Below are 15,197 nucleotides of genomic sequence, written 5' to 3'. Positions count from 1 at the left end.
TGACGACTGCTATAACAGCTATAAAATTAGCTACCACTTGTCACTAAATGCCACCACAAAAAAGGCAAAAACATAAAAGGAAATAAGTGAGTAATAAATCACTCAGGGTCAATTCCAGACATCACAATAATCCATTAACCAGAGCATCATGGTAATGCCACCATTTAAAAGTGCTGGTATTAATTAGGTTGTGCTTACATGACAGACAGCCTGTCATCTACAACACTGAGCCAGAATACAGATAAGAGTGTCCAAGGTAAATGAGAATGTTTAACTGCTCAGCAGGACTAGGGTCATTTTAATGCCACAGCTACCAAGAATCTGCAGCTGTGCAAAAAAAAATCAGACGTGTCCCATTATGCGTTAAAAGGTCTAGAGATCCGTGTGACTCAATTGGGGACGTCACTAAGCGACTAGGCACAGAATGAAATTAGTGTCACAGGAAATCAAAAAAGTCGATGACTGTGGCAGACACACAAACATAATCTATCCTCAAAGAGAAGGATCCATCCTCAAAGCAACCTTGCGCTACTTAGACCTGGCTCAAGTTAATTAAATTTGCTCATGATCAATTGACCCTTTCTTTACAGTAAAACAGCAATTAGTCTAAACAATTGAACACTTGTATTTTTCTGTCTTGCCTGCGGTCCTGGGAAATTTAATTTTAAGACCTGCAAGTAAATCAATTTCACATGCTATAGTGTTGATCAATCCTCCAAGGATGCATAAATTGTTTACATATGCAAGGGCTGTGGCATTATGTTGTTTCTAAGCATCTGAATAGGAATGACAGTAAGGAATGATACAGACAAGACACTTCTGAAATAGACATTATGTCAGTTTCTTGTATTTTCCAACTTTGCTTAATTATTCTTTCTAGGAAATCTGCACAGATAACTACATGGTTTAATCTCGTAGCAGATGAATCACTCGTGGTATTTTCCCTCCTGTCAGTTTGAGGCATTAAAAGGAGAGGGAGAAGATCATTTGGACATACTTTCATTAAATAATCTCTTGTGTCAAAATATTTAGCAGATCAAAAATATGCAGTGAATTTTTTCAAACTGATCTTTTTTACATTAAAGGCGTTTACACAAATTTAAATTGGCTGAACATTTACTCACTCTCAGGACATCCAAGATGTCGATAGGCTTCTTTCTTCATCCAAGATTTAGAGAAATTTAGCATTACATCACTTGCTCACCAATGGATCCTTTGCAGTAAATGGGTGCCGTCAGAATGAGAGTCCAAACATCTGATAAAAACATCACCATAATCCACAAGTAATCACATGAAAAGTTGCATGTTTGTAAGAAACAAATCCACTGTTAAGACATTTTAAACCTTTGTTTTCTGCTGAGTCTTCAATCTGTAATATTGCAGTGAAAAGTATATCTCTAGTGAATAAGTCTTAATCTTAATCAGGAGAAAAATATGCACATATCAAACAATTTACAAGTGAAAACAGCTTAAATGTTTTTTAAAAATTGTGTTTTTTGATGTGAGCAGACAACATGAGATTGACTTTTCCACTGGATGAAGTATTATTCTGGATAATGGTATTTTGTTCAGAAACTATGGTTTGAAGTTACATCGCTTTGATGGATTTGTTCCTTAACATGTACACTGTAAAAAATAAAAACACAATTTGTTGAGTCAGCTTAAAATAAATTGTTACCTTGCTGCCTTAAAATTTTAAGTTCAGTCAACTAAAATAAGTTTAGTCAACTTGAAATGTTAAGTTGTACTAAGTAATTTGTGTTTGCTAAACTTAACAGATGGGTAAGTAACCCAGCTGGCTTAACATTTTAAGTTGATTCAACTCAAATATCTAAGATGTCACTTAGTATAATTTAACATTTCGAGTTGAATAAACTTTTTTTGAGTTGAGTAAACTTAAAATTTGAAGGCAGCCAGGTTACAAATTATTTTAAGTTGACTCAACAAATGTTTTTATTTTGTAGCTTTTGACTTCACACAGTGTTAATTGATGGACTGGAGTCGTGTGGATTACTTGTGGATTATTGTGATGTTTTTATCAGCTGTTTGGACTCTCATTCTGACGGCACCCATTCATTTGGTGAGCTTGTGATGTAATACTAAATTTCTCCAAATTCAATAAATTCAATTCAGTTCAATTCACTTCAAGTTTATTTGTAAAGCACTTACAAATCATTGCAAAGCAGCTTTACAGAAAAAAAAATATTCTGATGAAAAAACAAGCTTGTCTACTTCTTGGATGGCTTGAGGGAGAGTACATTTTAGCAAATTTTACTTTTTAAGTGAACTATTCTTTTAAAAATAATCAGTGACAAGAGTAAACCCTATACTGTTTTGTAGATAAAACAGGAGACTGCCATCCGACGCCCCTCTTGGTTCGATTTAGAGTTGCACCCCTATGAGGTGCATATGCTGCATACTCCTTTTTTGCACCTTTGGTTGTAATGACACAACTGGTCATGTGATATAAATATGAAGGTGCCCATAAGGGGGCAACCCAATTCATGCAGAATATAATAGTCTTTTTTTTTTAGCTTTTTATCTTTTTCCAGAAGAATTATATGCCTGGAGATTCATCTGAGGTGAGTGTATATTATTTTAATGACAGTTTTTTTATAATTAATTTTCTTTATAACTTTATAATGAGCAAAAATACGACTGCGTGCACCTTTAAGAGAGCAACGCGTGTGACGCCCCTCTGAAATGTCTCGGTAAACTTGGAAAAGGACTTTTCTCATTACCTCGAGGGATTGAGATGGCCATGCTGACGGACTGTATATAAAGGAGAACAGCATGGACATGCTTATGCTCAACTGTGGATGCAAAGCGAGCGGACCTGTGGCGTTTAATTCAATCTTTACGCAAAAGCACTCTTATGGACTTCTGCCTCCTCAAGTGGATTGCTTTGCTAGAAAATATTGGAATATTTCCAAAATTGCAAAAAATAGAAATAATTAAGAAAAAACGTTTACAGTTTAAATTAATGTTATATTTATCCATGCTATGTGTGTGTTTGAATTCATGCAATTATTTTTAAGCTGACATTATTTTTACAGTGCGCAAATTCTAAGTCTTTTAGTATAAAAACACCTGTCTTGGACTTTCAAGAAGCTCCCAAGTGATGACTTTATGAATTTTTCCTGATCTTTCATCCCAATGCCCGCCCTAGTCGCTGTCATGGAATCGTTTGGGTCTTCGGTCACCGAGTCTACCGACATCACCACACCGGACGATCCGTTCTCGGGTCCCCTCAAGTCTGTAGCGCCCTGGAATTACACTTTCCTCGCCTGTCTGATGTTCATAGTGACTTCACTGTCTATAACAGAGAACTTCACCGTTATGCTCGTGACGCTTAGATTCAAACAGTTAAGGAAACCGCTGAATTACATCATTGTTAATTTATCTGTTGCTGATTTTCTAGTTTCTATGACAGGAGGCACTATAAGTTTTCTAACTAATGCAAGAGGCTACTTCTTCCTGGGCGTCTGGGCGTGTGTGCTCGAGGGATTCGCTGTCACTTTTTTCGGTGAGTTATTATATAACTGTACCAAGACGTGTAACATTTATTTATTATTTTAATCTTAGTACATATTTTATGTTACTAATACAATTTATTGTATTTTATTTATTTATTAGTACTTCCTTTTCTATTAGCCACTCCCAGTGACAAGATGTAGTATGTATTCCACTTGTTGCTGGTGCTTTTTCTAGTTATACTAGTACTATGTTCTTACTATTATTTCTCTCCCAGTAGATTTATTAGTAACGTGCAATTTGTCACCAGTACATGCTGAGATATACTGATTACTAGTAGCAAAGGAAAAACTAGTATGTTACAGTGACTAACTTAATAGATACGATTCACTGTTGTTTTGCAGCAAATAGTTCAACTATATGTATTGTAGTAAACCATGACAAATTTTGATCCATTTTCATCCATCCATAAATTTATAAATCTTTAAAAAAAAAAAAAAAAAAAAAGATACTTTTTAGTTATACTGAGTAAATGTTAAAACTAAATAGAAGAGTTTATGCAAAGTCCTGATTTCATGCATGTTGTCTTTGTTTTAATTAACTAATTAGCCCATTTCTGGGCTAATTTGGTGAATCATAATTATGACATAAAAGTAGAAATTATGAGATGCAAAATTACACCTGGGAGATATAAAGTTGTGACAGAAGTCAACTTTTCCTGTTGAGATTTCTCAAGATGTCATAATTTGTACTTTTTACCTTATAACTGTGATTCACCAAAGCATGATTTTTTTTTATGCAGTGGCTTAATGGCTTCCAGTTACCTGCAGTCAGGTAATTAAGGTTTTGAGCCTGAAGTAAACATCCATTAGTTGTTCTTGTCTCCCATGATACTCATTGCTTTTTATGTAAAATGGTTGATTTTCTGAAAAGCAAGGTGGAACATGAATTCAGTTAAAGTTATGCAGAACTTTTGTTTTCATTTCCTGTTAAATGTCAGTACAGGTACATATTACATCAGTGGCACAGTTACAGTAATAATGGGAGTACCTTTTTGGTTTTTCAGGGATTGTGGCTTTGTGGTCTTTAGCAATCTTGGCATTTGAGCGTTACTTTGTGATCTGTCGTCCTCTGAAAAATGTCCGGCTGGGAGGCAAGCACGCAGCTATGGGGCTTGTTTTTGTTTGGACCTTCTCCTTCATCTGGACAATCCCTCCAGTACTTGGCTGGAACAGTTATACAGTCAGCAAAATTGGCACCACCTGTGAACCCAACTGGTGAGTTTCTTCCTTTATTCACTCACTCTGTTTGTCCTCTCAAGCTCACAGTCTTTTGATCTCTATCTGTGTTTTTCTGTCATGGTCATGTATTAACAGAACAACATCCACAGTTACACCATATGACCCTATTGATGAATACTAATGTGCCTTGCACATGTTCTTTAAAGTGGCATAATTTGTAGACAGACAAGGAGTTCAAGTCAAGGCTTCTTTCTGAGTGTTATATTGTGACAGAAAAAACGGAAACCACTTATAAACCCAAGGCTGATGCCATACAGCCATCATTTGAAAAATTGCTTTTAAGAGACTGGCACAGAACAGTTGTGGCTGTGGCTTGGCCTTGGAACACAAACAGTGCAAGAAAAATTGAATAGGGAACGCACACTGACACAGAGAACACCAAGGATGGGGGAATATTTTTAGAGATGTGGGGCATAGTTGCATCCATGTTGGTGTTCAGAGTAATGTAGTTCCTGCAGGTGAGATTTTTGGTTTCCATTTAGACTGATATTTTGACACTGCCTTGAGCTTGCAGGTACTTATTACTCAATTATGTTGCAGTGTTTGTTTGCACCGAACAAAGCACTCCACAAAGCATATTATGCAACTGCAAAACATGTGCATGTGCTCATACTGTTAAAGATTAGTGCACAATTGATTACCTAAGCATTGTTTGCACACTAGTTTTAGTACTGAAATGGTGGGTTCAAGTCATGCTGGGAAGTTTGTATTTATTAGTTGGGAAGTCGTAATTGTGAAGTCAAGTGCTTTCTAATCACAGCAAGATGGCGATGTACCTTTTCTACACAAAAAAAATTCACTTTAAACTCTAACTCTATTTCTTTAAATTATGAGTAAGGAATTTGCATCAGGTGTATTTTTCTTTTTTACCTTTTTATTTAATTTATGAAGGTGCTGTAAATTAAATCATTATATATTCTGTTAAAATCATATTTTGTACATAGTTTTATTTTAAAAGAAAAAAGACATAATTTAAAAAAAATGTTCCATCAATACAGACGCTGCATCAAGGTGGGTGACATAACCAAAATCCAATATCACAATATAAGTAATTTTATTCCACAGCAGTGATATATATATGATAATATTATTTTTTGCTTTAAATAAGGTCTTCATGATATCAAAATGTTTGATACCATAGTAATTTCATAATTCTTGTCACCAGTGGCAATATCACAAAAAAACTACTAGCCTGTTTAAAAAAATATCTCACTTAAGACAAGTAAACAGTCAGCTAATAACAAGCAATCAGAAAAAAAACTAAAGAACAAAATAAATAGGAAATGTTACATTCATTGTATAAGGTAATCAAATGTCTAAAAAACACTACATGTTCTTCACCATGTAAATTAAATATACATTTCTTCATTTTAAAGTTACAAAAATGATTTAGTCAAGAGCAGTGAGAGATTTTCTTTCTTTTGTTGTTTGATTAAGATAAATGACAGATAGCAGAAATGTTAGACTGCTGTCACTTTAAGCGCTACCCAGATTCAATATCCTGTTAGAGGTGTATTTTCTTTCTCAGCTGTTTGCTTTCACTTAAGACTAGGGTGACCACCTGGCAATAGATCTGTTGCAGGACCGTAGATGAGATTTTGTGGCACAATGCGGGACACGTATGAGAACGATACATTACTTCTGTTATGCTATGTAAACATTAATTTACATCCGTCGTCAAATGCGATGATTTATGTTTCTAAGCATGTACATGCATGTCTATTTTGAGTGAGAGTGAAGAGAGTCCACATTTTGATGCACCCTCACATTACAATAATACGCTTTGGACATTTGTCATTAAAATAACACCATAGAAACCGCCTCAAACGGACTATTAAAATAAGAAAGTCGTGTCAGAAAGCTGCATCTATTTTTTAAATTGGTTAAAATGAATAGAGAATATAAATTTACATTTGTTTGTGAATGGAATGCGCCTCCAGATCCAAATTACATATATCTGTCTATGTTTGCGCAAATCATTCGTGATCCAGTTTCACTTACAGCAGTATAAGGGTTTTTTTTTTTTTATTAATCTTTGCGATCGCCTTTCCTAATAATGTGCTAGTTAGCAAGTTTAGCAGCTAAATGCAGCTAAAGTAAACAGGCTCGTCACTCCTCAAAGAGAAGAGAGCTCATTAACATTTAAAGCTACCTCAGTCAGAACAGGATGATTTTTGCAGAGCTGATTTTGGCAAGGTAAAAAAGGTGTTATTTATGCTACCATTGAGAAATTTTAACCAAAGCATGTTGTAGACTTTTCATTAAGACCCTAAAGAATCGTATCAACTTGTGGAAAATGGGAATCCGATGACCCCTTTAAGACCTAAAGTACTGTTTTTACGAGAATACTTCAAGGGATATAAAGCGACAAAAATAACTTGTTCAGTATTCCCGCATTTTATGAACACCGTAATGAGTACTCTTTTGCTGCTTATTGCATTTAAACAGCTTAAAATCACTTGTTTTTAAACCACAGTGCTTAAAAATGTGTGCAAACGATATGTTTTCTTGACCATGCAAAACCATAGTCCAAAATCTCTATTGCTCAGGGTTGCCAGGTTTTCACAACAAAACCCCCCCCAATTGCAACTCAAAACAAGCTTAATTGCATAATTGTGTCCCCCAGTAAAAAATGTTTTGGAGGGTAAAATATAAGTGTTTTGGTGGGCTTCCTCTGGTAAAATTCGCATTCCAGGTTTTCGGGGCAGCTTCAGTCCGCGGACATAAATAATCTGCATAAATAGTGTTAAAGTAGCCCAATTCTTGGTAAGACTTGGCAACACTGCTACCAGTTGACAATTTTTTTTTTTGGTTTTGGTTAATCTTGCATTGCGGCCATCTTGCTTTCTCACTGACATGCCCCCAACTAATTTTTCTCCCTCTCACACCAACCAAAAGTTGAGAGTTTCCCACTCATAATTCAAATTTTGTGGTGATACATGTGCGTTCAACTATAAATATGACATGAAGGTAAGATTGAGGATGTCTAAAGTCTCTGTTTTTTTAAAGGTACTCAACTGATTACTACGACCACACCTACATCATCACCTTTTTTCGTTACGTGTTTTATCCTTCCTCTTGGTGTGATCATTATCTCCTATAGTAAACTTATGCAGAAGCTCAGAAAGGTTGGTAATATATACTTATCTTTTACACTTACCTTCACTTGAGTTATAATAGCTCTTTAGATATAAATGGAGCTTTTGAGATTCTGTTTGGTTGTCTGTTGTACATCAACATTGAATGTTAACTTACTCTTGGCCTGTATTTAACCTTAGAACTCTAATATGTGTGATAGGTATCGAACACTCACGGAAGGCTGGGGAATGCGCGTAAGCCTGACCGAGAGGTGGCGAGGATGGTCATTGTAATGATAGTTGCGTTCATGGTTGGATGGACGCCTTATGCAGCGTTCTCAATTATTGTCACAGCCTGTCCCACAATTTATATTGATCCTCGCCTGGGCTCAATACCAGCCTTCTTCTCAAAGACTGCGGCTGTGTACAATCCCATCATCTATGTCTTCATGAATAAGCAGGTACATCTTTGCCATTTGTCATCCTTATCTGACATTTTCAGATCACTTACACATTTTATATATATAAGAAAATACTTATTGGTTTAGGGTGCCGTACTGAGAAAAAAAATCTGATGAAAGGGTTGTATATTTTATTTAATAAGAATCGATTTGTAGTGTTTTTATGCCATCAATCAGTGTAAGACAGAAAAGCATCAAGGAGTGAATCTTGCATGGCATATATAACGTAGCAAACTGGCCAATGCGCAGCATTGTAAACACATAAGTAATAATGATTGATTATTGCACTGTGGAAAATGGTTATTATAGCTTCTTGTCAGAATTCAGTATGCTGTACTAGAGCCATTGCATGAGCAGGTGGTCTGAACTTCTACACTTTTTTTCTTCTATCATATGTCAGGGCTAAATCACAGACATCTGATGCTCTTTACTCTGACAGTTTTGGTTGAGAAGATTTCATTTTTTCTTAGTTCAATAATGTATTAAATATTCATATTTAAACTCACTGAAATAGTGTGGTCTATATATACCCAATGAAAAATGTATTTATACATTTTCTTTATAAATCCACCTCAAGAAATGTTTGAGTGCCTTTAGCTTTCCTAAGGGGAGGTCTTAGGTCCTCCAATTCAATTGCTTCAATTGCTGTATCGTCGCAAACAATGGTTCAAACCTCTGACTATTTCCATTTTAAAGATATTCTGTATTCTCAGAGGAGTTACGAATTATGAGTGATACAGTCTGCACAATTTCTCCTCGGTGTCCCTGTAGCGTGTCGCTTAATGTAAAGGGCGAAGCAGTGATCTTTTGTAGTCATGTGACCACCCCTAGGATGTGGGTCCCAGGTGGTTTGGAGCGGAGGCTGCTGGACCCCTTGAGCTGTGCACATCTTCCAGAACTAACCCAGTTCCTTCCCAGCTGTTCCCAGAATAAATTCAGGTCAAGGGTCACAGGATCGCAAATTTCTCTGATGTGAGAGAGAGAGACAGACTACATTACAGAGACACGAGAACAAACACTCGAGAGTGAGAGTAGGGATGGTTTCTTTAACCATATGGCATCGGTAATGCTGCGTTGTATTTGGATATTCAAAGAGCTCTTGAGTAAATGGAGAATCCTACAAAAAATCATATATGTCATATATGAGCTGTGTATATAGATGTTTCAATTTAAGTTTGCGGTTATTTGGTGTATTCAGTAGAAATGCAAAAGTTGAGTGTCAGTCTTTTCTGAAATGGATCATATATAGATTTTATAAATCTGAAATAGAACATATACTGCTAGATTTTACTGTTTTTTTTTTCAGTTGCCTTTGTAGAATGTATAATGTACTGCTCAGTTTACTTACATTAGGGTAACATGAACTAACAACAAACAATATTTTTTCAGCATTTATTAATCCATGTTAATGTTAATTTTTTGAATATACTATTGTGTGTATTTGTTTATAATGCATTAATGTTAATTTACATAAACATTGCAATGCAAAAAAAAAAAAAAAAAAAAAAAAAAATCTAACAATCAATTAATATTAACAAAATAAGTCTAATTGTAAAGTGTTATCATGCACTAAATTTAAAAAAATTTTAAAGCTCATGTTATTTTAAAAGGAGTTAAACGTTTTTGTGACTTTCCATTTTAGATCTATTTCTGTCTGTTTTTGCCACTGGATAAAAAAAAAGTTATTGCAACTTTTTATCTCTTGTATCATGCAATTCTGATTTTTCTTTCTCAGAATTGTGAGTTATAAAGTCAGAATTGCAAGATATAAACTCACAATTCAGACTTTTTCTCAGAATTGTGATACAAACTTGCAGTTATAAAGAATTGCGATATAGACTCACAATTCTGACTTTATTCTCAGAATTGCATGATATAAACTCACAATTGCGAGTCCTAAAGTCAGAATTGCAAGATATAAACTCACAATTCAGACTTTTTTTCAGAATTGTGATACAAATTTGCAATTATAAAGAATTGCGATATAGACTCACAATTCTGACTTTTTTCTCAGAATTGCATGATATAAACTCACAATTGCGAGTCATAAAGTCAGAATTGCGAGATATAAACTCACAATTCTAACTTTTTTCTCAGAATTGCGTGATACAAACTCGCAAATTCAGACTTTTTTTCTCAGAATTGACATAAACTCGCACTTGCGATTTATGAAGTCAGAATTGTGATATAAACTCACAATTTTGACTTTTTTTCTTAGAACTGCATGATATAAACTCGCAATTCTGACTTTTTTTTAGAATTGTAATATAAACTTGCAATTGAGAGTTATGAAGTGAAAATTGCGAGATATAGACTCACAATTCTGACTTTTTTTCTCAGAATTGCATGATATAAACTCACAATCGCGAGTTATAAAGTCAGAATTGCGAGATATAAACTCACAATTCTAACTTTTTTCTCAGAATTGCGTGATACAAACTCGCAATTCTGACATTTTTTCTCAGAATTGTGATATAAACTCGCAGTTACGAGTTATATCAGAATTGCGAGATATAGACTCACAGTTCTGACTTTTTTCTCAGAATTGCATGATATAAACTCACAATTGCGAGTTATAAAGTCAGAATTGCGAGATATAAACTCACAATTCTAACTTTCTTCTCAGAATTGCGTGATACAAACTCGCAATTCTGACATTTTTTCTCAGAATTGTGATATAAACTCGTAGTTACGAATTATATCAGAATTGCGAGATACAGACTCACAGTTCTGACTTTTTTCTCAGAATTGCAAGTTATAAAATCAGAATTTTGAGATATAATTCTGACTTCATCTCTCAGAATTGCCAGTTTATATCTCATAATTCGGAGAAAAAGAGTCAGAATTGTGAGATAAAAAGTTGCAATTAGCTTTTTTTATTTTTTATTCAGTTTTTTATTCAGTTTCGAAAACCGGCTTCCATAGATCAGTGCAGTTTGTCTTTGTACATTCTGCTTGTATTGTTCTGTAAATGTATACAGACCATAGTGTTTCTCAGCATTACAAATTTGACAGAGAGAGTAGCTAGTATTATAATTACCCAGGGTACCTCATTTTCATCCAGTGCAACCAAAACCTTAAGGAAATGAATATATTTACTTCTCGTGACCTTATCTGCTTTAATTAAGGTTAAAATATCCTTGTTTTTACATAGAATACATCTTGCTTAATGACCTTTTCCTCGTTTCAATGCAAAGGTTGTGCAAAGGTCTAACTACTGAAAACATATCTCTATATGGTGGCACAGAAACTGGAAATTAAGCTTTTCTTTTGTGTTTTGAGTTCATAACGAGCACAATTACAATTGTGTTTTCTATTTGTATGTATTGTATGGAAACTCAGTGGAACAACCGTGATCCTCATTCACACTGAATCTAATATTCTTTCTCTCAGTTCAGGAAATGTCTGATCCAGATGTTTAAAGGAAATGTCGGCAATCTGGACTCCACCAATCTGAACCAGACATCAGACAAAGGGGCCACAGCAGAGAGCCACATCGGAGAGATGTCCACCATTGCTGCTCGTGTGCCCATGTCTATGTGCAACATGGAGAAGAGTGAGGATGAAGAGGAAGAGTCAGAGCAAAGCGGGAATGGAGGTCCAAAGCAACTCCAGGATAGTCGAGTGTGCCCTTTGTAGACTGAATAAATGTATACCTTTAATCTAACCTGTTGTCTAACTAAAGCATAAATCCTACAGTCGTTACCTCTATCGGAATGCATATGTTAGAATGTATTGTTTGTGTTTTCACGTTCTTTGTTGCTGTTCGTATATCTTTATGTTGTGGCAATCTGCAGTCTTGGCGTATCTTTGTACTTGTCAGTATTGTGTTATTACATGAAAGAGGCAGGCAATACATTTCCATACAGTCCTCTGAATGAATGCTGTTTGTTTTTCAGATGTATCAGTGCATATGGTTTTGTTTGTTTGTTTGTGTTATTGAAATTAAAGACTATATTATTGCAATAGCTTTCAATTTCAAAGTTGGACACATAAAAATATGCTTTATTAATTTGCAGTCTCGAAGCGCTTTTATAGTACAAGTACTGGCAAAAACAACACAAACAGCTGAATAGCAAAATTAAAATTTGTTTTGAAAATGTAAAGATATAAAATAATCACCCAGCTTGTGACGTTAGCCCCACCCCCAGCCTCTTCTGATTGGTCCGCTGTTTTGAAACGGACATTTATGAGCTCCTGTGTCTCAAATTCTAAATCTGACTAAAGATGGTCATGAGATGTTTTTAAAAGATTTCATGTATGTTTGCGTGAACTGTGTGAATGTTATTAATGTAATTATGCCATAATGTTCGATGTTTGCTTACAGTGTCCAAACTGTATATTGATATTGATGTTTGTCTGTGGCATGCCAAATAATGTTTTACTTACATATTTATTTATCAGTGTCTTGGAGTCATTTAGATTTGGTGTCATATTTCAATTCATATGATTTTTTATTTATTTTTAAAACATGTCATTGTTGTAGAACACTAATAAAACAACGTGCAATAATTTTCCATAGTAGTCACTATTTATTATAATTCAACACAGAGGAACATTGTAAATCTTCTGCATCATAAAAAACCTGAAATAACACAGAATCTTTGAGATGAAAGTTGAGGATTTTAGGTTCCCTCAAGCTGGGAAGCACCCTTTCAACATCAGCCTGGCAAATGAAAACATCTGAATTCAGTTTCTCCTGCCCATGGTTTCTTATCACCCAAGGTAGAGAAAGGAACCAAGTAGCAGTGCAGAAAAGATTAGCAGATAAACGACTGAGCTCACTCATGAAGTGAAAAGTCAGAGAAGGTAAACCATTTTGACCTGGAGTCTTAAAGGTAAAGTTCACCCAAAAATGAAAATTTGGAAATGCAGGCCATCCAAGATGTTTAGCACACATATAGACTAGCTTGCTCACCAGTAGATCCTTTGCAATGAATGGGTGCCGTCAGTCTTGAAATTCCAAACAGCTGATAAAAACAGCAATTCACACAACTTCAGTCCATCATTGCCTTCTTAGAAAGTGAAAAGCTGTGTTTTTGTAATAAACACAGAACATGTTTTGTAAAAATCACCAACATGTTTGTTCAGAACTGTTTTAGACTGTTTATGCTTGTAATTGGTGCTTGATCTGTGCATACTTCTCTCCTGATTCAGGCAAAACATTTTTTTTTGCACTGGAGAAAGCAATATTATGGATAGAGGACTCATTTTTAGCCAGAAGCAATGGTTTGCATTTAAACCTTAATAATGGATTTTTTTGTTACAAACACCTTTTCATTTCATAAGATGTTAATTAATGGACTTGAGTCATGTAGATTGCTTGTGGATTATTGATGTTTTGCCCAGGTGTTTGAACATGAGCAGTTCATCATCATTGGTGAACAAGTAATACTAAAATTTCTTTAAATCTGTTCCAACTCATTTACATCTTCAATAGCCTGAGGGTGAGTAAATTTCCAGCTAATTTTGGGTGAACAGTTTCTTTAAAATTCTACATTCCCTATATCAGCTACAAAGATAACTGTATTTTTTTTTTTTTAACTCACAGCTTAAAATAAATGTGACCCTGGACCAAAAAAACAGTCATAAGGGTAAATTTTTTGAATAAATCTGAATAAATAAAGTTTCCATCTATGTATGGTTTGTTAGGATTGAACAATATTTGGCCGAGATACAACTAATTGAAAATCTGGAATCTTAGGATGCCAAAAAATTAAAATAGTGAGAAAATCGCTCTAGAAGTTGTCCAAATTAAGTTCTTAGCAATGCATATTACTAATCAAAAATATTTTTACAATTTACAAATTCTACAATTTACGAAATATCTTCATGGAACATTACCTTTACTACATATCCTACTGATTTTTGAAAAATCGATAATTCTGACCCATACAGTGGGTCTTTCTGGCTATTGCTACAAATATACCCATGCTACTTATGACTGGTTTTGTTGTTCATGTTCACAAATAAAGGTGTTTCACAATGCCATAGAAGAACCATTTTTGTCTAAGTGGTTCCATAATGAACCTTTAACATCTGAAGAACTGTTCTGTTTCACAAAAGGTTCTTTGTAGCGAAAGAAGGTTCTTCAGATTACAAAAAGGTAGAGATGGTTCTTTAAAGAAACACTGACTGAATGGTTCTTTGTGGAACCCAGAATGGTTCTTGCTGTAAAGAACCTTTTAACCACCTTTATTTTTAAGAGTGTGGTTTATTAATACAGTTGAACTAAGCTAAACCTATTTATTAAATGTATTTCAACCTTAATGTTTTCATATTCAGTTTAATAATGGATAGTAGACAGCAGATGAAAGTGGACTCAGCAATGGGCATGAACAAAGAAGCCTTCTGAACAAAGCTACAATGTACCTTTCCCCTAAAGCATTAGTAGGGATTCCAAGGCATACAACTGGACTTATGAATTTCAAATATTATTCCTAGTGTCACACAATTCTGTGTGATCAATGACAATTACAAAGGCCTCAAGATAAAAGTAGAAGGGTTTAAAAGATGACATTTTTGCAGGGCTTTTGAGCCCTTGATTTGTATCAGTGATGTAGTCATTAAAACAGCACATGCGGTGTGAATACAGCATGCCCTGCAGCATATACATTTTTTTTGACATATACATCATAAACATTCATGTCTCTATCCTCAGGGGATAGTTTGTGTGTGTGTGTGTTAAACATTAATAGAAAGAGACAGAAGATATATATATATAACCACCTAGCTTTTTTTTAAAAAAAAAATAATGCTGTGCAATAACATGAACATTAGGTTACATCTTATAACTTAGAAATTGATTCTTTAATTGCTTTAAATGTTTTCAACAAAAACATGGTTGCAATTGAGTGATGACCCAGTGATGCTGTTCCCTTTGT

General features: G+C 34.7%; 1 protein-coding gene across 1 annotated transcript; it reads left to right on the top strand.

Moving 5' to 3' along the window:
• The first annotated feature begins 2,765 nt into the window (after positions 1–2,765).
• On the top strand, positions 2,766–12,735 carry valopb (vertebrate ancient long opsin b). The gene is given in 6 exon segments (XM_051124505.1): positions 2,766–3,526; positions 4,541–4,751; positions 7,785–7,824; positions 7,826–7,903; positions 8,074–8,313; positions 11,707–12,735. Coding segments are annotated over 6 exon segments (1,185 nt in total). The 5' UTR covers positions 2,766–3,156; the 3' UTR covers positions 11,953–12,735.
• The last annotated feature ends 2,462 nt before the right edge of the window (positions 12,736–15,197 follow it).

Source organism: Labeo rohita, chromosome 12 (assembly GCF_022985175.1).
Source record: "Labeo rohita strain BAU-BD-2019 chromosome 12, IGBB_LRoh.1.0, whole genome shotgun sequence".
NCBI classification, from domain to species: domain Eukaryota; kingdom Metazoa; phylum Chordata; class Actinopteri; order Cypriniformes; family Cyprinidae; genus Labeo; species Labeo rohita.
Note: the sequence above shows the minus strand (reverse complement) of the source record. Positions and strands in the feature narration are given on the sequence as shown.